We start from the raw sequence: 21,443 nt of genomic DNA on the forward strand, positions 1-21,443 counted from the left end.
AAACAATATTAGTATTTAAAGAATCGTCTTTTCTTCCCCTCCATTTATTCCTGTTCAAATTAAATTTCCACTGGTTAGCTATCAACCACTTGAATGGACAGAGGCTTTATGGAAGGGTCATGCATACTACTCTTTCAAAATATCAGACAATTCAACTTCCTCGCGAAGGGCAAGAAGACAAAGGTCTGACAAAGGACTATAGCAATAGCCCTTTACATCGCTTTAAGAATCCTGGCTCTAAGAACTGCCAAAATATTTTTCCTCCATCTGCCACCCTGCATCTCTCCAACATCCCGTGAGTATCTACATGTATGATTTTCTTGAAGAGATGTTTTTTAGGTTGTGTTCTTGAGTTACAAAGTCTGACATAAGCTTTACATTCCCTTGGCCTTCATTCTGCTATGAGTCATTCTGCTGTATAACTAACAACAAGTGAATCCTTTAACTGTACCTTTTTTTATCATTAGCAATGAGGATAACTGTTTGAATGATCTTCTTTATGAGTTTTAATCAGTTTACATTTTCTTGAGAGTATGCTTTTGTTCTTTTACCTATTAAGTTCTGTGTTACAAATTTTCACAAAGATTAAAGACGTGTTTTGAGATTACGTACTGGAATTACATTTCAACAAATTTGTCATTGAAATTGTTACTTAATATAGATACGGTTTTGAATAATTCTTACACTTCTAAAAGAGTAATTTCTACAGAATTCAGACCTCTTACATAGAGCGGAAGTTGTAAAAAAAAAGGTGTTAATAATGGTGTTCTCTAAGACTGAAACAATCTTTTTTTTAAATCTAGAATGTTGTCAACAATGTATGGAGTAACAGCCAAACATAAGTTTTTACAGGCTTCTTTTGTTTGGCAGCTGTGCAGGGAGGGAAAAGAGGAAACTGGAATTATGTCCAAGTAACAAAGGAAATTATAAGACACTTAGAAAATGGCTTTTTGAATAAAATAAAAAGCTTCAGAACTGAAAATACATGAAGCACAATCACTCAAATTTCAAGATGAAAGGTATTAATGAAGGTACTGATTAAGATCTTAGGAGAATTTTATGCAATCTGAATTTAACTGAGAAAGAAATGGGGTTGGATGAAAAGCAGTAGAGTGTAGCTGGAATAATTTTGTAGCACAAAACCAAGTTGTTTGGGCTGAAGTGTTGACAGAGTTTGAGTTGGTGGAGATAGTTTTTGCTGTTCAAATTTAATTTAGAAGCCAAGATTGAGATCTCGATATTATTATAGAACTCTGTGCTCTTCTACAAGTTGAGAAGGGCTTGTTTTGGTTTTATTCGTTTTTTGTTTGTTTGTTTTTTTTTTCAATTAGGCCTTCTGTTACTGTTGATGATTTGAAGAACCTTTTTGCAAGTAAAGGATCTACTGTGAAAGCCTTCAAATTTTTCCAGTAAGTTCTCTTGTAAAATTGCTGAGCAAGCTTTCGTCCTGGAAGATGGCTATTGCTTTTTTGTGATGTTCCATGTATTTATAACTATAGGCAGAATTCCATGTACATATACCTATAGGCAAAAGCAGTGACAATTTTAATGAAAATTTTAATCTTAAAATTTTAAATGAAATGCTTTGTTATCATAATTAAATCAAAAATATGCACCCTTTGGACAAATATATGTTCAAAGTAAAGTAAGTTTAAGAAACGTAAATACTCACTTCCTTAAAAAATGCAAGCTGAATATATGTGAAATGTCATATAAAAGATGATAATGTCTCTGCTCTAACATTGATCAAGGTTACTTGGCAACATTATTTTAGCACAGTCATACCAGCTAGAATAATCCCATCTATATGGACAATACAGGTGTTTCCTAGAGGCCTTCAAGCCTTATTTTGACCCAGTTTTTCGAAGTCCGGTGTTATGAAAGAATGGCATGGCTTTAGGCCATTTTTGCAAAATTTATATAGTTTTGTTATCTTTGCATTTTAGCAGGTGCATAACTAGTTCTGACTCTTTTGCTGTACAAGTGTTCAGTGTGTGTGATATAGCTGAAAACAACCACTTATGTGACTCTTCTGTGTTTGTTAGTGAAAATTTGGTGAAGATTAATAATGGTTTTTATTGTACTTCAGGAAAGATTGCAAAATGGGTCTTATCCAACTGGGCTCTGTGGAAGAAGCAGTTCACGCTCTCATTGAGCTTCACAATCATGACTTTGGAGAAAACCAGCATCTCCGAGTTTCCTTCTCAAAATCTACAATATGAATTTTCTGTGCACTTTCCTTTTAATATAGTAAAATCTTCAGAGACTGAGAAAGCTGAGACCAGCTCTGTCTCTTAAAAGAAGAAGCTCATTCATACACAAAGAATTAGGTGATGATTCTGAATTTTCTGATTCTATCTGCAAGTATGTGATCCATAGAAAGATTATTCTGTGAAATAGCTTTAGCAACAATATTTATCAAATTTCCTACTTAAAATTATATTTTGAGAACATTCTTTACGTTTTTATTCTAAATTAGCCTTAGAAAACATTTTAGAGTGCTTTCACAATACACCAAACAAAGAGTATTATTAACAAAATGGTAAATATACTCTACGAAGATTAAACACTAATTTGAATGTGAAGTAGTGCTCGGGTTTTTTGAAGAAAAGCAAGCAGTGACTGTGAGTATCCTCTAAATAGTATTTATGTTACCAGGGTGTGGATTTATACTTTGGCAATTCTTTACAAATAACTTGTGGCATATTAATATAATACGTAAATAAATTACACTAGCCCGGCTAACTCTTTGGGGGTTCAGAGCCAAATCCTCTTTATTCAAGGGAGTACATTTGGACTTCATTTCCCAGGATGCCTCATCCAGCCTCCTTCCTGAAACCCGATTCCTACAATAACTTGTTTATAAAAATAAAAAGTCTGTGCTGTTCCTACAGATTAAATTATTAGAGGAAAGGCAGTGCCTTTTCTTTGTGGAATAAAAGATATTTCACAAGTTTCTTCAAGTTGTAGGATCAGACATTTAGGTTGATTTAACCGTGGGATGGAAGTTTGATGTCCTATCTTTACTATGAAGTGATGTGTAATAGTACTTTGGAGAATATAAAACAAGAAAATAGTGATTTAAAATAAATTTTTGCATTTCTCTAAATAATTGTTTACAATCTTATGGAAACTATTCAGGTCTGTGATGGTTTGATAGGTTTTAAAGAAGTTATTTTTGTTAAGGTTATCTTTGGGGGCAGAAAAAACCCCACCTTTAAGAGGTTTTTTTACCACTAATGTCTAATACTTAAATAATGTGTATTTACCTTATTTCTTATTATGTGCCTTATATGTGTGTATTATAGCTTAGAATGTTATCTGAAGTATCTTGGAAAAATATTGTGAGCTTTGTGATAATTCTCTTCTTGGTCTTTTTAAAAATGTTTTCCTTGATACTTAAAGATATATTTTTTCTTTAGGTAATTCTCTGAATTCTAGTTTCTTGTGCTTTTTTATAGATATTGGATATAGGTGGTAATAAGGTTTAACTCACTATGAAATCACATAGGTGATTCTTTTAATTTACCTAGTTGCAGTTGTCTGATGACAGTTCTTTGCTGAAAAAAAAATTCACATCCAGAAAAAATACACTAAAACCCCCGAACAAACCTATATAGAAAGGCCAAACAGGAAATTCACTTCAGTTTCTGGACTTTATCTTATTTTTTGAGGGGCATTGGCTGTATTACAATATTCTCTTTTGGGTGTCTGCATCTTTTTTCGCAGAATCACAGAATCAACCAGGTTGGAAAAGACTTCTGAGATCAGAGAGTCCAACCTTTGACCCAACACCACTCTGTCAACAAGACCATGGCACTAAGTGCTGCATCCAGTCTCTTCTTAAACACCTCCAGGGACAGTGACTCCACCACCTCCCTGGGCAGCCCTTTCCAGTGTCTGATCGTTCTTTCTGTAAAGAATTTCTTTCTAATGTCTAACCTAAACCTCCCCTGGCACAGATTAAGACTGTGCTCCCTTGTTCAGCTGCTGGTTGCCTGGGAGAAGAGATCAAGACTCACCTTGCTCCAGCCTCCTTTCAGGTAGTTGTAGAGAGTGATGAGGTCTCCCCTGAGCCTCCTCTTCTCCAGGCTGAACAACCCCAGCTCCCTCGGCCTCTCCTCACAGGACTTGTGCTCCAGTCCCTTCACCAGCCTAGTTGCCCTTCTTTGGACACTCTCCAGCACTTTAATATCCTTCCTGAACTGAGGGGCCCAGAACTGGACAAGGTGCAGCCTAACTAGTCTTTGGTAACTATGTTTCCCTCCTTGTCCAACAAAGAATGGAGGTTCTCCTTGTCCCTCCTTTTGCTGTTGATACATTTATAAAAACGCTTTTTGTTGTCCTTAACAGAAGTGGCCAGATTACATTCAAATTGTGCTTTTGCCTCTCTAATTTTCTTTCTACATGACATAACTATATATGACAAACACTTCATGAGTTGCCTGCCCTTTTTTCCAAAGGTGATAGACTCTCTTTTTTTTCCCTAATTTCCTTCAAAATCTCCCTGTTCAGCCAGGATGGTCATCTTTCCCACTGGTTCACCTTTGGGCACATAGGGACAGCCTGCTCCTGTGCCTTCAAGATTTCTTTCTTGAAGCATGTCCAGCCTTCCTGGACCCCTTTTGTTTTTAAGGGTTGTTTCTCAAGGTACCCTCTGAACCAGCCTCCTGAATGGGCCAAAGTCTGCCCTCCGGAAGTCCGAGGCTGAGGTTTTGTTGACATCCTTCCTTACTTCACCAGGTATTGAAAACTCTGTCGTTATGTGGTCACTGTGCCCCAGACAGCCTCTGACCACCACATCTCCCACGAGCCCTTCTCTGTTTGTAAACAGCAGGTCTAGCAGGGCCCACCCTGGTAGGTTCATTTATCAGCTGCAACGAGTTATCTTCCATACACTCTAGGAATCTCCTAGACTGCCACTCTTCTGCTCTGTTGAGTTCCCAGCAGACATCCGGCAGGTTAAAGTCACCCACAAGAATAAGGGCTGGTGATTTTGAAACCTCCACCAGCTGCTTGTGGAATAATTCGTCACCCTCTTCATCTCAGTATTGAACTTAAAGTAATAGAATGCTATCATTCTTTCCTTTGTAAGTATGAAAAAATATTTGATACTGAATGTTGATTTCTCTTTGGGGAACAAGCTGAGATGCAGTTAGGTTTGGTCTTGAATGTACAGATGAATATTACTGATTTCTGATCATATTTTGGAAAGTTAACTTTCACTTTTAGATATTTTTCTTTCTAGAATTTCCTTTTAAATAAATAAATTTTAAGTAAATTTAATTTTACTGTACCACATTTTAAAGAGGTATTTCTTTCAAATATAGTGTAGTGGGTTGACCCTGGTCAGATGCCAGGTACCCACTAAAGCCACTCTCTTCCTCTGCAACTGGACAGAGGAGAGAGAGCTAAAAAATGAGCTAAGGATTCATGAGCCGAGGTAACAGCTGGGGGAGGTCAGTTACTGATTACCTTCACTGGCAAAACAGACTCAAAGTGGGGATAGTACTTAAATGTATTACTAACAGGATCAGAGCCAAAGAGTGAGAAATAAAACAATCTTAAAAACACCTTCTCCCCCCCCTCCTGCCTTCCATGTTTTCCCCCAGCGGTGCAGGGGGATGAGGAATGCGGGTTACGGTCAGTTGTTGTTTCTGCCACTGACCAGAGAGAGGAGTCCTTCCCCTGCTCCTGTGGGGGCCCTCCCACGGGAGACAGTCCTTGATGGACATCTCCAAGGTGAGTCCATCCCTCGGGCAGCAGTTCTTCCCAAACTGCTGTCCCATGGGTCACTTCTCCATGGGGTGCAGTCCTTCATGAATGAGCTGCACTGACGTGGGTCCCCCACAGGGGCCACAAGTGCTACCCAGGATAAACCTGCTCCAGTGTGGGCTTCCCTCTCCACAGGCTACAGGACCTTCCTCTCTGGCAGGACCCTGCTCCATCTTTGGCCTCCCTCGGGGTCACAGCCTCCTTGGGATATCCACCTGCTCCAGCATGGGCTCCTCCATGGGCTGCAGGGGCACAGCTGCCCCATCATGGTCTGCACCACAGGCTGCAGGGCCTCAGCTCCGGTGCCTGGAGCACCTCCTGCCCCTTCTTCTCCACTGACCTTGGTGTCTACCTCGTTGTTCCCATGTTCTCACTCTGCTCTTCGCTGGCTGGAATTCTTTCTGTGCAATACCTTCTGTTCTTAAATATGTTATCACAGAGGCATTACTATTACTCCTGATTGGCTCAGCCTTGGCCAGTGGCAGGAAGTCCGTCCTGGAGCCAGCTGGCACTGGCTCCACCAGACAGGGGAAGCTTCTAGCAGCTTCCAACAGAAGCCACCCCTGTAGCCCCGCCCCTGCTACCAAAACCCAACCACAGAAACCCACTACACATGGCATTTATGTACTTTTAACTATTGCAGAATTTGTTTCGGCTGTAATGTTTTGCCACTCATTCTTGTTGTTTTTTTCATTAACTTGTATGAATTGTATGACTTTATCTTTCTAGAAGAAAGGCTATGTTTCTACCATGACGTGAGTATCTGTAGTAAACTTTTTCAAATTTTTTCTCTGAATTATTTTTGCAAAATCAGCCAGATACTCTAGCTTGCTTTCCTTTAATGCATGTTGGTTAGAGATGTAGTGTTAAAGAAACTTTCCTGTCTGACCATCCAGGAGCCACTCAGGCAGTCACACTTGATCTACCTGAGCTGGGATTGAGGACCCTTCCCAGCTATACACCCCACACTCACACAGGCAGACCAGGTTTTCTGACTGACTTAACCCCATGTTTCCCATGGCAGAGTCTGATATTTTGATCCTTAAAATAATTTAATATTGGTGCAATAACATAATAACATCTTGAGCTGGTGTCTCCGAGGAGGGACCTTGAACAAAGGAACCCTGGGGTTTTATACCCTCACAGTCTAAGGGCACAAAAGTCCGGGCGTCCTTGGCTCCTTCTGTGTCTCTGTGTCCTTGAGTGTCTGGCCCCTGGCTGGACTACAGCTCCTGGGCCCTTTGTTGTGCAAAGGGTTGGCAGTTCATGGCCTCTTGCCTCAGGCTCCCACCACTCAGAGCTCAACCTACAGCTCCACTGCACCCCTGAGCTACCTGCACTGAATGGATTCTTCAACAGTAGCAGCCAATCTTATAAAGATGGTACAAGACCTCTATACCGCAACAGAAGTGTGCTATTGACAGTAGATACAATGCTGACTATACATATGTAACTAGGAGAAGTGCTGTACAATGCAACTATGTAAATACGCAGAAGGTACTATGTACTGGAAAGTTCAGTTGGCTTAGGAATAATATATATGTTATCTTTTGGGTTTCATATAATCATGGAGTGGTTTGGTTGATTCTTATCAGGTTCTTATAGGCCCACCTCTCCATCTGTCCACATCCCTCTGGATAATATCCCTTCCTTCCAGTGTGTTGTCTGTACCACACAGCTTGGTGGTGTCAGCAAACTTGCTCAGGGTGCATTCAATCCCACTGTCTTTGTCACCAAAAAATGTGCTAAACAGGTCCAGTACCAATACTGACCTTGGTGGAACACTGCTTATCTCTGGTCTCCACCTGGACATTTAGCCATTGACCACAACTCTTTGAGTGTGACCATCCAACCAATTCCTTATGCATCTAATGGTCCACCCATCAAATCCATGTCTCTGTGGCTTAGAGTCAAGGGTATTGTGTGGGACAGTGTGTCAGCTGTGTGTGCTGTGTCAGCTGTGTCAGCTGCTTTGCACAAGTCCAAGTAAATTACATCTGTGGCTCTTTCCTTACCCACCACTGCTGTAACCCTGTTGTAGAAGGCCACAAAACCTGTAAGCCATGATTTACCTTTAGTGAAGCTGTGTTCACTGTCACCAACACTTCCTTTTTTTCCATGTGCCTTAGCAAAGTTTCCAGGAGGATCTACTTCATAATCTTGCTGGAAACCGAGGTGAGACTCACCGACCTGTAGTTTCCTGGGTCTTCCTTATTTCCCTTTTTAAAAATGTGGGCTATATTTCCCCTTTTCCAGGGAAGCTTTAGCTTTCATAGAATTTGGCTCGTTGGACAATCACTCCGTTTTCCTTCCAGGCTCCATGTAATTTCTTCCACCCTCTGTAGGCTTCCTTTTTGCATTTGAGTTTGTCTGGGAGCTCCTTGTTCACCTAACACCATCCTCATGTTTTTGCCTGGATTCTTCTTTGTTCGGATGCATCACTCCAGGGCTCTGTGGAGGTGACCTTTGAATATCAACCAGCTTTCTTGGACCTCTCTCCCCTCCATCTGCTTTATCCCATGGCACTCTACCAACCAGATCCTGAAGGGGCCTTCAGGAGTCTGCTCTCCTGAAGTCCAGGGTAGTGAGCTTGCTGCACACCCTCCTTGCTGTCCTAAGGATCTTGAACCCCACTATTTCATGAACCTTGTAGTCCAGGGTGCCCTTGACTTTCACATTTCTCTCCTTGTTGGGAGAACAAGATCCAGCATAGCACCTCTCCTCCTTGGCTCCTCTATCACTTGGAGAAGGAAGTTACCATCAACGCAACCTCCTGGATTGCTTATGCCCTGCAGTGTTGACAGATACTGGGATGGTTAAAGTCATGAGGACCAGGGCTTTTGAATGTGAGGCGAGGTCACTCCAATCTGTCTGTAAAGGACCTCATTTGTTTGGTCTTTCTGGTTGGGTGACCTGTAGCAGACCCCCACTATAAAGTCACCTGTTCCTGTCCTGCCTTTAATCCTGAGCTATAAGCTTTCACTTAGCTCCTCGTACATCCCCAGGTGAAGATGCATGCTCTCCAGCTGGTCGTTGACATAGAGGGCAACACCACCTCCTTGTCCACCCTTCCTGTCCTTCCTAAAGAGCCTGTGTCCTTCCATTCCAACACTCCACTCTTTGGAGCCGTCCCACCATGTCTCCGTGACATGCCAATGAGATCATAGCCCTGCATCCATGCACACATCTCTAACTTCTCTTCTTTATTCCTCGTCTTATGTGCTATTGCCTTGAAGCTGGAACCCCAGTGAAGCTGACTTATTGGCTAGAATTCCTTTTTGTTGCTCTTCAGGTGCTTTCCTGCTGACCTGTGATCCCTCTTCACACTCTGGGCATCTATTGATGGCATCAAACTGGTAGGACTGGGATGGACTGAGGTTCCCCTCCCTCTGGCACCTTTAATTTAAAGCTCTCCTCACTAGCTTGCTAAGCCTGTGACTGAAGTTGCTCTTCCCTATCTCTGACAGATGGATCCATCAGCCCCCAGTAGACCCAGTTTCTCAAAGCAAGTCCCATGATCCAAATCAAACTGGGCACCAGTCCCAGAACCATTTGTAGATTGACTAGATTCAGCTGGCCCTTTCAAACAGCTATCCTTTGACTGTGAGGATTGATGAAAAAACTACCTGCAGAGACTTACAGTTTTTTTTTAATTTAAGAAAAATCTGAGTGGGGATATTTATGATGTTTCCTTTTTGGTTTTCTGGCACAACTGTTGTGTATCTTTTTTGATTCTTCTTTTTCTTTTTCTGCAACTGAATTATTCTTGTCAACTTACTTTCAGATTTGTGTATGTCTTAAAGATGCTGCCTGTTAGGGAGATCTGCTTTTACAGGATGTGCAGACAAGCTTCAAAGCTAACTGTACATCTTAATGTTTGCTTAGCAGAATGAAGGCATTAGTTAAGGCTAGTTTTTCTCATGGGATATTCTACCTTGAATAATTAAAAGCACAAACATAACCCCTTCTTTATCAAAATGGACTGTTACTGAAGGATTGTGGCAAAAGGAATAATTCTTATATTTTGTGCTTGACTCATTAGTGCCTGGCTGTAAAAGCATAGTTGCATCTCAGTTCTTGATTCTCTAAAGCATATTTTAGCAAATCCCTTGATATCTGTGAAAAGAGCAGGATTTGGGAAAGAATGATATTATTCTACAGATTCTTACAGTGATGTAGGATCGAAAGGAACCTCTAGAGGCCTTAATCCTACCTCTTATTCAGATTATGGACAACTTTGAGCAGTTGCTCAGAGAATTGTCCATGTAAATTTTCAGTGTTTCCAAAAATGAAGTTTTCACAAATTCTTTGTTCCTGTGTTTGGCAGTCCTTACTGTGAATTTGCTTCCCTAATATGTAGTTAGACTTTAAACATACTGCATCCTATATAGGTCTGTTGCCATTTAACCTGTTAACTGTGTAACTCCCAAGAAGATTCTGGCTTCATCTTCTCTATACTGTAGCCTTGAGTTTTTAAAGATAGGTTTATAATTTCTTTAACATGTATTATTAATTTCTGTTTAAATCATTTGTGAAGTACCTGATAATGTGCGCAGTGTAACCTGGAATTTGTACTCTAAAACACTAGTAGGTACTGGAAATTGCTGATGTAGGTACTGGAAATTGTAGATTTTTTACTCCCCAGGGAAGTGATCACAGCACCAAACCTGACAGAGTTTGAGAAGCATTTGGACAGTGCTGTCAGGCACATGGTGTGACTCTTGGGGTGTCCTGTGAAGGAGCCAGGAGTTGGACTTGATGATCCTTGTGGGTCCCTTCCAACTCAGCATATTCTGTGATTCTATGACTGTGCCTTTGTTTATGTCATGGTCACAAATAAACTCTGGGTTACCTCTGATTCCATTTTTTTGGATGGATGCACACTTGGTTCAAAGTGTAATAAGGCCTTTTTAACAACCCAGGAGCAGCTAAGTGCCTTTTCAAATGATCCTTTGTTTGTTGTATAATGGTAAAACTTCTGTTTCTTTGAATTTCTTCAGAAGTCTGTAAATATCTGAACAAATTTCCTAAGCTTTGATAATTTAACTCAGTTGCCTTGTCTGCTGGTTCTCAGTTGCTCTGTTGTTGTGTACTGATAGATTGAGATCCTTCTTATGCTGAAGATATTCCATTTATCTATGGAGATTTGCCTATAGGTGACATTTTCTGATTACAGATAGCAAACTTGTGTTTGTATGCCAGAAAATCTATTAGTGTTTGTTGATAATACTGCCAGTGAGGTTTATGTGATCAGTTATCTTGCTCTCCTCTGATTCATGTCAGTAGGAAAGTGATAAGTTCTTCTTTTATAAGGGATGTAGATCTACTACTTGTCATTTTATGCTGCTATAGCTTATACTTCTGTTTTTCAAATGAGAGGTCAGCTGCTTACAAAAAGCATTGTTTTGCCTTAACCTTTGGCTGTGGTATGTTGTTAATTAGATCAGAACTACCAGACTTAGTATTGTTGCTGTCGTGCTAAAAGGATGCCGGTCAGATTGCACAGAATTTTTTTCTTTAAATTAACTTTATCTTCTGAGATTTTGTTTGCTGTATACAAGACTGTTTGCCTGCTCTTTTTAAAGCAAATCCTAACAGTTAGAGTGGAAAATTTCTGAGGTACTTAACTTCAGGGTTTTATTACCAGGGGATGTGATACAGAAACAAAATTGTACCAAAGTTTTTGTGCCTTCAGAAGTTTTATATGTAGGGTTTTTCATATCTGTTGCTGTCTTAATTATAATAAATATATTTCCCCTTCTGGAAATTGTATATTTATATTGTTAGAAATTATTGTTGTCCACTGACTATATATGAAGTGAATTACCTGTATGAAGTGAATTACAGCTGTTTCAATACAGATTTAATTATCCCCCTGCCTTTTCCATTGCAGTTTTTTCTTTTGTACTGCAATATGCAGGAATCCAAGCATAACCCATGTATTTCCAACTTTAGGTAATAATAACAGGTACCTGGAGCAGTCCCAAAGAAAAGAAATAGTTGAAGGTCTAAATGAAGAAAGCTTTTACCTTGGCAGACTAATGTCTTCATTGTAAGCAGTTTCTCGGGTCTCAGAAACTCTACAATATTTATGAGTGGGAAGCTACCATGCATAAACTTCCTTCTAAGCACTTTCCAATTAATTTTGAATATGTTTTACACTTACTGCAAAAGTTCACCCTAGAACTGCAGCAACACAAGACCAAGGTTGTTAACCAAGCAGATTCTTGCATCAATCGGAATGTCATTTCACTCTCTGACCAAAGACTGTTCTGGTTTTACTGAGACATGTGAAAAACCTTTTTCTCTCACACTCCTTTCTGATGGGAAGACCCAATGCCAAGTGGACTTTGTTTGAGACTTCTATTGGTGATTGAAACAATGGAAAATGAGATTGTAATGTGAACCAAATGGTGTGAGATAAGGCAAAAGGTTAATGGACTACTTTTAGTACTGTATTCAAGACACAGAAACATGTCTAAGAATTGCTGTCATTCCCTCATTTTACATGATCTGTTCATAAGTGTTCCCTTTCAGTTTATAAAAATGTTCATCTACCACAAGAAAATACTGTAAATATTTGTAACATCGTGTTTTGTTTTGGTTTTTTTTAACCTGGCAAAAAAGTGTTTGGGGGAACAAATGGGAATGTAAACTGTTTTTATATAAAAAAGATTGTCTGTATATTTTAATAAGCAACAGCTTTCATTTGTAAAGTATCTTATGGCATTGCTTGAAAAGTATTCCATGTCTGTTGAGATGACTTAAAACTGAAAGAAGATATAAGATGTATTAAAGAAACCTATTTTGGGACTGTGTAGTGCATGGTGAATTTGGTTATGCTGTAATATATTCTGTTTGTTTAGGTTAGTGTGTTTTCTGATTATTTAGTACCTATACCTAGCTCTTTTCCTAACTAGTTGTTATAGCATGTCTTTTAATAAATGTCATTACAGCTGTACTCTCTTAAATTCCCCTGTGTTCTTGTCTACTGCTTTGGGTTTTTTCTTGTCTTATAATTGTGCAGCTAATAATGTCTTATTTTCATATCAAAAGTATTTTAAGAAGGTTAGTGCATATCTTCAACAACAAGTACACCCTTCCCCTGTGTAGGGCAGAAGTTCTTATTTTCAGTGGGGTGAAAATCTGTTCTGCAACTCAGAGCCAATACCGCATCTGGTGACTGCTGCGTTCTTTGAGGCGGGGATGTGAGATATCAGTGATGACAGACTTGGGGCCTCATCTGTGAGAATTCTTTTGTTTTCTCTTTTACCATACTGTACTCTTTGAGCATTAGGATTCAAATTCATATTATTTGCACAAAGATTTAAAAAATTTAAATAGCAGCCGAAAAAGATGGTCTGCTTTCAGCTTCCTGTTTCTCAACTTCTAGATTGCGTTTCTTTCAGACTCCTTTGCTTGTCCTTCTCTGTGTTACACAGCACTAGTTTAGACCCTTTTATTCTGGCATCCAAAATTCAGGGTTGCTGGTAAACAGACATTAGTCTAAAGCAATAGATACAAATATTTGGGTGATGTGGGGAGTGCAGCCCCTCTTTCTGATCTAAAATTCTCAGCCAATCTGGCAGGCATTTAATTGTCTGCCATCCAGTCCAAGCCTAGCACATCTTGAAGAATCTGAAGTCTCGTGTATATACTTCATGACTGCACGTGCCTCAAGACTAGGACTAGAGCACTCAGCAAATTTAGTGTAAATTATGCTATTACCAATCTCTGAATTTAGAGAAATTGTAGGGAGAAAAATCTAATTCAGTTTAGACTGAATTGGCAGCTTTCAGCAAAGTACTTATTCTCTAAAGACTAGATATGAAGTCCCCATGTGTAATTCTTTATTTTGTCCTTGATACTTAAATATTTGATGAGCATTCTGGGGAAAATGCTAGCTTTTGGTGGCCAAAATCTGGCTTCGTATTTTTTGACCAAATCTGCCTAAGAAAGTGTGATAGGAAAGTAGAATTCCTGCCTGTTGTCTTCTCGCCCTCCTCCCTAACCAAAAAATAAATCCCATCTTGAATTCTTGTTAGCTGTTGTAACCCTGTAATGTAATCACAAGTGATTTTGTTTCCCTAAGCAGTTAATATAAGTGTTCTTGGGAAATGAAAAACCGCTTGTAATTAGCATAGATATAAAATTTTTGATATCTGTAAGCTGAAACAGAAAGGGCAGTAATTGGTGAATTTGCCAACACGTAAGATCTCATATGGTTTGAATCAGTCCTAAATGATTTCTCTCCAGCCCCAGGCCTCACCCATTTACAGAGCTGGAAAGAAGATAATGTGTCCTTTAAAAATAAAGATTTCCACTTGCATTTTCTTAAGTGCACTGAGATATTTGTATTTGAGTTATTCAGCATGTAGCAGGTGAGTACAAGGACATGTAAACAAAAGATATGAAAGTGGAAATCATATGGCAGAATATGTAGGTAAAAGAAGACATGGGACCAGTAGAGGCTGAGGGCAAAAGAGACTTCAGAGTAGTGAATCCTCACAGAGACCATTTCCAGACCAATGCTTTTGCTGTCAAACATAAACTTATCACAGATGCTGCAAAATCCCGAGAGAAACAGTCCACTGACAAGGAGAACTCTTTCGAGTAGTGTAAAGCTAGCAATATGAGTTGCCTGACTCCTGAAGAGCTCTTCTAAGGAGAGTAATACTTTAGTCTCAAGTTATATTTGCTGCTTAATCTAAGCCAGTTCATCAGCGTAACGCTTTTAGGCCCTGTTTTTCTGCTTCAAGTGCAGCTGGTCAGCATACATTTGAGAGAATCAGAGCTTTTAATGCAAGCAAAGGCATACCTTCTGTAGTACCTCCATTAAATCTACTGTGTAAAGTGTTTTTCTAGCTGTGGTTTAACTAGGCCTTCCAGTATGTAAGTACAAGAAGGCTGGAGAGGGACTTTTCACGAGGGCTTGTAGCAATATGACAAGGGCAAATGGCCTTAAACTGAAGGAGAGTAGGTTTAGATTAGATATAAGGAAGAAATTCTTTTCTGTGAGGGTGGTGAGGCACTAGAACAAGTTGCCCAGAGAAGCTGTGGACTCCCCATCCCTGGAGGTGTTCAAAACCAGGCTGGATGGGGCTCTGACTAACCTTGTCTAGTGGAAGGTGTCCCTGCCCACAGCAGGCAGATTGAAGTAGATGATCTTTAAGGTCCCTTCCAACAACCACCATTCTATGAATAGTTTCTCTTACATGTGCTTATTATTTGTATGATGAAGGGTCTGTAATAGTTTTTATTGGGGGTTTTGTGGGCGGGGGGGGGTTTCCCTCCAGAGCCCATCTTTGTCTGAACAGCCACATTACTCAATGCTTGGAAACTTTTTTAAAAGCAGGCAGACTAAAGGATATTGCTTAATGCTGCAGGCTTGCAGCTCTGTGGTTGGATATGGGTTCTATTTCTACCCTGCTATGGTGCTACCCAGCACACACCTAGAGAATATATTTGCAAACACTGTTCAATGAGTATCACTGCCTGTGAAAATAAAAATGAAACTTTTTTAAAAAATTTGATCTTAAGACAAAAAAATGACACAAGGCTAAAGAAATTAAGATAACTGCTATTCAGTGCTATGATCTGGGAAAAACTGTCTGTAGCTCCATGAACTATTTTAGTCAACGCAGCATGGATGGGTGCTGGGAGGGAGGGTTGTGGGTTCCTTTCTAGTTAAAAACTTTCAGTTAAGAATTGACAAAACATTGAAGTCAGGTTTACTTCTTACCAAAGAACATGGCAATGTCAGTAGTTGATTTTTCAGCATTACTAACCTGTTCTTTCCTTCTCTTTTATTCCCAATTTTCACCTACGGCCAAATTGTCCAAAAACAGTGTGAGATTTAATATCAGCCATACTGTGAATTCAGCAAAATGTCATTCCCGTATATGCTGAATTTGACTCATCTGGTCATCAGACTTGGAAGTATCTTCTGAATTGTGTAATTAATGTTCCTCATTTTTGAAAGCTGTGAAAATAGTTTTTCTGTTTAAGGGCACAGTAAGTTTCTGAAAGGGATTTGCTACCTAAGTATTCTCTTCTATTCCATCTATTAAATGAAAGTGGTTTCCACACCTTCCTTCATATGTGATGTCTGGTTGTGCGACATACTCTTTTCCTTTTTGTGTGTATGTCCTGAGTATGATCGAACAGCTTAAAATTCTCTCTTGCTGAGGCTTAGATTCTCCCACTTTCATATTATGGGAAGATTACACTTCTTACTTAGTTTTTATTTCAATGCATATGATTTTAATCAAGGCCCTTCAAAAATATTTTCACAGTCATCATTGCCAATCTTCAGCAGGAAAATAGATAAGGAAGAGATTATTTTTGAAGGGTCTGCCCATAAGATGTTTGTATCCCGTCTTGCCTGGGATATCTTACTCCCTTACTGTCTCATGAAATCTAACAGGAAAATTGCTGATAACTTTGCAGATCAATTGCCTAGAAACAGTGGGTTTGATTAAGATGCTGAATTTAAGTTGAGAAATCCTGCTGACTAATCTTGATTTTGTCAGTTTCAAAGTCTAGGACCAATCTAAACGGCCACACTGCTAAACTTACATTAACGTATCTTCTCACTTACTCTCCAAATGATGGGATTGTACATTCAGCCAAACTTTAAAACACCTTCTGGTGTACATCTCATTGTACATTAAATGGGTCTGAAATAAAAAAATCTGTAATTGTAATTAGACAGTGGGTTGATGTAGTACATATTAAGAAAAACATCCTCACCCTAGTGCAGGCCTAAATGGTCAGTCATCATTTAGTTCTCACAGGCTTACATTATTTGAATCTCAGGTTCTTCTGGTGTATAGAAAGTTCACAAGGCAGCAGTGTGTCCATGTGGCCAAGCAGGCCAATGACGTCTTGGGATGCATTAGGAAGAGCACTGCCAGCAGGTTGGGGCAGGTGATCCTGCCCCTCTGCTCAGCCCTGGTGAGCACCTGCAGTGCTGTGTCCCATTCTGTTCTTCTCAGGACAAGAGGGACAACGAAGCTCCTGGAGTGGGTCCAGTGGAGGGCAACTAAGATGATTAAGGGACTGGAGTATATATCTCTTATGAGGAAAGGCTGAGGGGACTGGGCCTGTTCAGCCTCAAAAGAGATGACTGAGAGGGGACCTCTTAATGTCTGTAAGTATCTGCAGGGAGGGTGTCAAGAGGATGGAGCCAGGCTCTTCTCAATGTGCCTAGCAATAGGACAAGGCAATGGGCAGAAATGATGCAGTAACTTCCTAAGTTCCACGAGAATGAAAAGGAAGTTCTTCTCTGTGCAAGTGACTGTGCTATACTGGAACAGGCTGCCCAGAGAGGTTGTGGACTCTCCCTCACTGGAGATACTCAAGAATGGTCTGGATGCAATCCTGTGCCATGTGCTGTAGGATGATCCTGCTGGAGCAGGGAGGTTGGACCAGATGTCCTCCAGTGGTCCCTTCTACCCTTACCCATTCCATCATTCTGTGATTGTAAGACAAACTTGATTTCTTGCAGAAATTATTTGAAGTTAAACAAGACTATCAACTTTGCAATTAGAAGGAAAAAAAAAAGACTAGGTGACCTTTTATTTAACTAGAAATGTCAATCTAAACCTTTATTACAATTTATGACAGCATAAGAATGCCATCATTCAGGATGTCTTTCTCTTTGATTGCCAGTAAATGTAGAAATAATAGAGTTACACCTAATTTAATTTTGCAAGATGAAAGAACAGAGCTTGTGCTAGTTTTGTAACCGAACAAAAGCACTCTCATTTTGTATGCCAAAAATGAATGCATTATGTTATGAATCAAAAATCCAACTCACTCTGCTGGAATTGTGTTCCACAGTAATTTGAGGTGCTTTCTAACTGACATAAAAACAGTTACTTTAAACTGGATAAACAGCATGTGAAAGCTTCATTGCTTACAGAACAACTCAAGGAGTGAAGGTCAAGGTATTTACTATGAAAGTTTTGATTGTTAGATTATTCCCCTCTTTCCCACTACAAAATGTTGATTCAAATATGAGATTGCCAGGTGACAAAATACAGTTGGTCTGTAGAGAAGGAAGCCATAGCAAAAGAATCCCCACCTGACTGAACAGCTTGAGGAGAAGGGTTTGGTTTATAATCTCTTGTCACAGAACCACAGAATGGTTGGGGTTGAAATGGGCCTCTGCAGATCATCTGGTTGAACCTCCCTGCTAAAGCAGGATCACCAAGAGGAAGTTGCACAGGAATGTGTTCAGGAAGCATGTCCAGGAAACAATATTTTGGTTTCTCTTCTCATAAGACACATTTATGAAATTTTTCATCTTCATAGATGATATATAACTTGAGAAGTTGCCATATTTTCCGTTTAATGATTTTAGCACTTTCAGACTCATCTTGCCCATAAAAATAGGCAAAGCTTATGGTGAGAAGAGTATAATACAAGAATAATACTGTAGTCAGTGTGATTTAGTTTTCTTCCTGTAGTTATCAAATAAATTATCATTCATTTTTGCCTGATCTATACGTTTCTACTAAGTTTTGTGCAGCTGCAATAGTAAGACCAACCCCCCTGTGGGTGAGCTTGGGGAGCATGGCAGAGAAGGAAGGATTAAGCTTGTTGCCCAGTTCTTTCTCCTCAGATTTTAGCAGATATTCTAGGATCAAAAAGGAAAAGATATCTGTTCATCTACTTGAAGTTAAGAAAACCACAAAAGTACTTTATTATTTATTTATTATTTTTATAATGTATGAAGGGGGTGCTGTTAGTCCTTTTTTCTGTACTTTTCCTTTGTGCCTCTCTCCTCAGAACTATTGCCTTTAGTCAGCCCAGCCCTCAGTGACACAGCATGAAACAATCAGAAGCAATGGCTAATCAGCAGTCTTCTTGAACAATATTCCAAGATCTGGCAACATTAGGATGTTGTCCCATAAACTGGTTGACTCTAAATCCTAGTGTTTTAAAAATTGGGGCAAAGTGTAGTGGCATCAAAGCTCTAGCTTCTATCAGAGTTTATGTTGCATCATCTCAGATGATATTAAGCCTCAACACACATAGGAATACTATCCCAATTTCAAAACTAGGTGGGAGGGAGAAGTGAAGAGAGGCAGGAAGGGGTTATCTTATCAAAGCTCACAGTGGGTTTGTGGCAAAGCTCAGTTTGGTCTCCTACTCCTATGCTAAAACCCACAGATAGCAGCCCTTTATGCTCTGTAGAACTGCTTTTCTGATTAGCAGCAACTGTCAGCAGACTTTATCTTGTGCTCTTGCTGTGAGATACCTCAAAGCATGCCATATATATGTCCTCCAGGGTAATTGTATAGAAGCATTCAATATTTAAGGTTCAAATTCTGCTTTTGCAGAAATCTCATTTATTTTTTCATCTTGACTTCATTTGCCTGAGTTGAGACAGTGGCATAGGCACACCTGAGAGCACAGACAGAAATGCTGAGAACAACTTGAGTGGTAATATTTCCTTTGTAGAAAAATTTGTTCAAGAGACTGCTTTTTTTCTGCACAATATTTACTGAAGCATTTTCAGAAGAAACTGAAGAGGGTCAGCCAATTTTTTCCAGTTATTTTTGCTTCAACAATTGCTGTTTCTTATTCTGGGAATTAAGTGGATAATCAGAAACCAGTCATTAATCTGATTCATTTTAAATAGGTACCAGAGGCAGAATTGAGATAGAAGGAATCTTCCATCAAGCTGCAGTTACTCTTTTCACTGCCAGCTGGAAAGAAGTGCTTAATAGCAAGCTGTTCGAAAATGCAACTGCATTATGAATAGCTGAGTGATCTGTTAAGAAGGATGAAATTCATTTATTTACTCCAGGTGAAGATGTTTGCTGTGTTTTTAAAAATCTGTTTGTTGAAAGAGCCATTAGTATCAAATATTTTGTCTTCATATGTCAAAATAAGTAGTGTAATCTCTGCCAAATATCCTTAAGAAAAAATGGGATTTAGATGACACAGTGACATTCAACTGTCTGCAAAGGAGACTGAATGAATACAGGTGGCTGAGGAGATGTTTAATCCTGCTTGGCTTTCTGATTTTCAATTATCTCCATTTAGACAGTTGCAAGGAAAAAATGCACAGGAAACTTCCAAACATCTCTGGATGAATTCAACTACTTTGACCATCAGAATTATTTTCCTATCAAAAAAAAGAGAAATGGAAGCAAACACTAGTACAGATGCCCTCTGGGCAATTTAATGTTAGAGAGAAAGGAAACACTGTAGTTACAAACTAAACTTAGTGGATAATATTCTGTGTTTTCATTAGAGAAATTTTTACATGCAACAAGCAGGATTGTCTAAGCAATTAGGGATCAGTATGTGTGGACACTAATCTGTCTTACTCTCACAAATGTTTAATTACCTTTTCAAATAAATTAGGTCAGGACTTGGGCAGGTGACCTCAGGGAAGAAATGATCTGTGATTCAGTGAAGTACTGGAAGAGATTGCTTGGGAATGCTGTGAGTTCTACATCACTGTGTCTATAAAGAGAAAGTTAGACAAATATGTCAAGAATCATAGAGTTTATCTTCTTCAAGAGCAAAAAAACAGAACAGGTGACCTTGCAACATCTTTTGACACTTATGATTCTGCACTGAATTTAGATATGCAAACAATATATATTAAATTTAAAGTAGCCTTTGTGTGTAGTTCAATTATTTGATTCTGAACTATGTCTTAAACAGCAATTAATTTTCTGTTTGAGACATAACAGACTGAATAAAGCAAGGAGGTTTGTTCCAGTCATTTTCAACTGATACACATCCTTGTTACTTTCTTTAAAGAATATTTGTTACAATTTTTAACTTGTTCTCTTTATAAATATGATGTGTTTATTCAAGCTTGCTGCCAAAAATTTTTTCCTGTCTGTTGCACGAGGTGTTTATAATTACAAAAAGTTGCTTCCACTACTTTTTATGAAAGGAACAGTAGAAATTGCAGTGATTAGTGGGTCTGCTATTTCATGGGCTGCCAAGGAAGAGGAAAAATATAATTTCCAAATCATTTGAATATGTTGTGCAGAACAATTCCCCTCTGAACTATTCCTTATAATGATAAGCTACTTGCCACCACTGAACATGCATGCCTCCAGTTTCAGTAATTTAAGGCAGAAATATGCAGTACTGACATCTGTAGTCTGTTTTCCAAAAACAGGTAACTGACCGCTGCTGAAGAATCTGGTTGGGATGGATAAGGGTAGCAGAAGGTGGTTAAAAATGCATACCTACTTAAGTGGGCAGAATAGTAATTAAAAAAAGACTGGAAGAAACCAATTTACCTAAATAAATCGATAAAGTTGATAGTTTCACGAAACTGGGTTTGCATCCATTGAAATCAGACAGATTGTTTGGTCTTTGTTGTTATAACACAGCAGTAAAACATCAGGTTATGTCACTCAAATGCAGTCGTGATGGAGAACTTGGCTGTGTAGGGATGTTAATGTAAAGACAACATAGCATATGAGCAAAACTTCTTCAAGAATCTCATTAGAGCTACCAAATATGCCTAATTCTACCTCTGTGCTAGGCTTCTCCCATTCATTGCCTTGGCATTCCTCTTTCTAAAATTCAGGCTCACAGACACGAATGAGGGCTGTGAGCGTTAGGAGTATTACTGCTCTTCTACAGCAGAAAGCTCTTCAGGCAGCGCTACTGCTACTGGTACC

At 39.3% G+C, this 21,443-nt stretch overlaps 1 protein-coding gene and 1 long non-coding RNA gene across 4 annotated transcripts in view; both read left to right on the forward strand.

Moving 5' to 3' along the window:
• PTBP3 (polypyrimidine tract binding protein 3) overlaps nucleotides 1–12,746 on the forward strand; it is a 36,143-nt gene extending 23,397 nt beyond the window's left edge. Inside the window, exons 10-13 of one of the 3 annotated variants that reach the window (XR_001875062.1) lie at nucleotides 79–295; nucleotides 1,332–1,409; nucleotides 2,090–2,330; nucleotides 11,731–12,746. Coding sequence is in view for 2 of the 3 variants with exons in the window: in XM_017816403.1 (XP_017671892.1) it covers nucleotides 79–295; nucleotides 1,332–1,409; nucleotides 2,090–2,222 (428 nt within the window). In the remaining variant the exon portion in view is untranslated. Of the gene's footprint in view, nucleotides 1–78; nucleotides 296–1,331; nucleotides 1,410–2,089; nucleotides 2,781–11,730 lie in introns of those variants that run through there. The other 2 variants (XM_017816404.1, XM_017816403.1) reach the window with 2 other exon arrangements.
• LOC108498104 lies at nucleotides 2,782–4,385 on the forward strand. The gene is made up of 2 exons (XR_001875065.1): nucleotides 2,782–3,474; nucleotides 4,230–4,385. It is a non-coding gene; the product is annotated as an uncharacterized LOC108498104 (long non-coding RNA).
• Nucleotides 12,747–21,443: the final 8,697 nt, after the last annotated feature.

This window comes from Lepidothrix coronata, unplaced genomic scaffold (assembly GCF_001604755.1).
Source record: "Lepidothrix coronata isolate B3197 unplaced genomic scaffold, Lepidothrix_coronata-1.0 Scaffold55, whole genome shotgun sequence".
Lineage (NCBI taxonomy): Eukaryota > Metazoa > Chordata > Aves > Passeriformes > Pipridae > Lepidothrix > Lepidothrix coronata.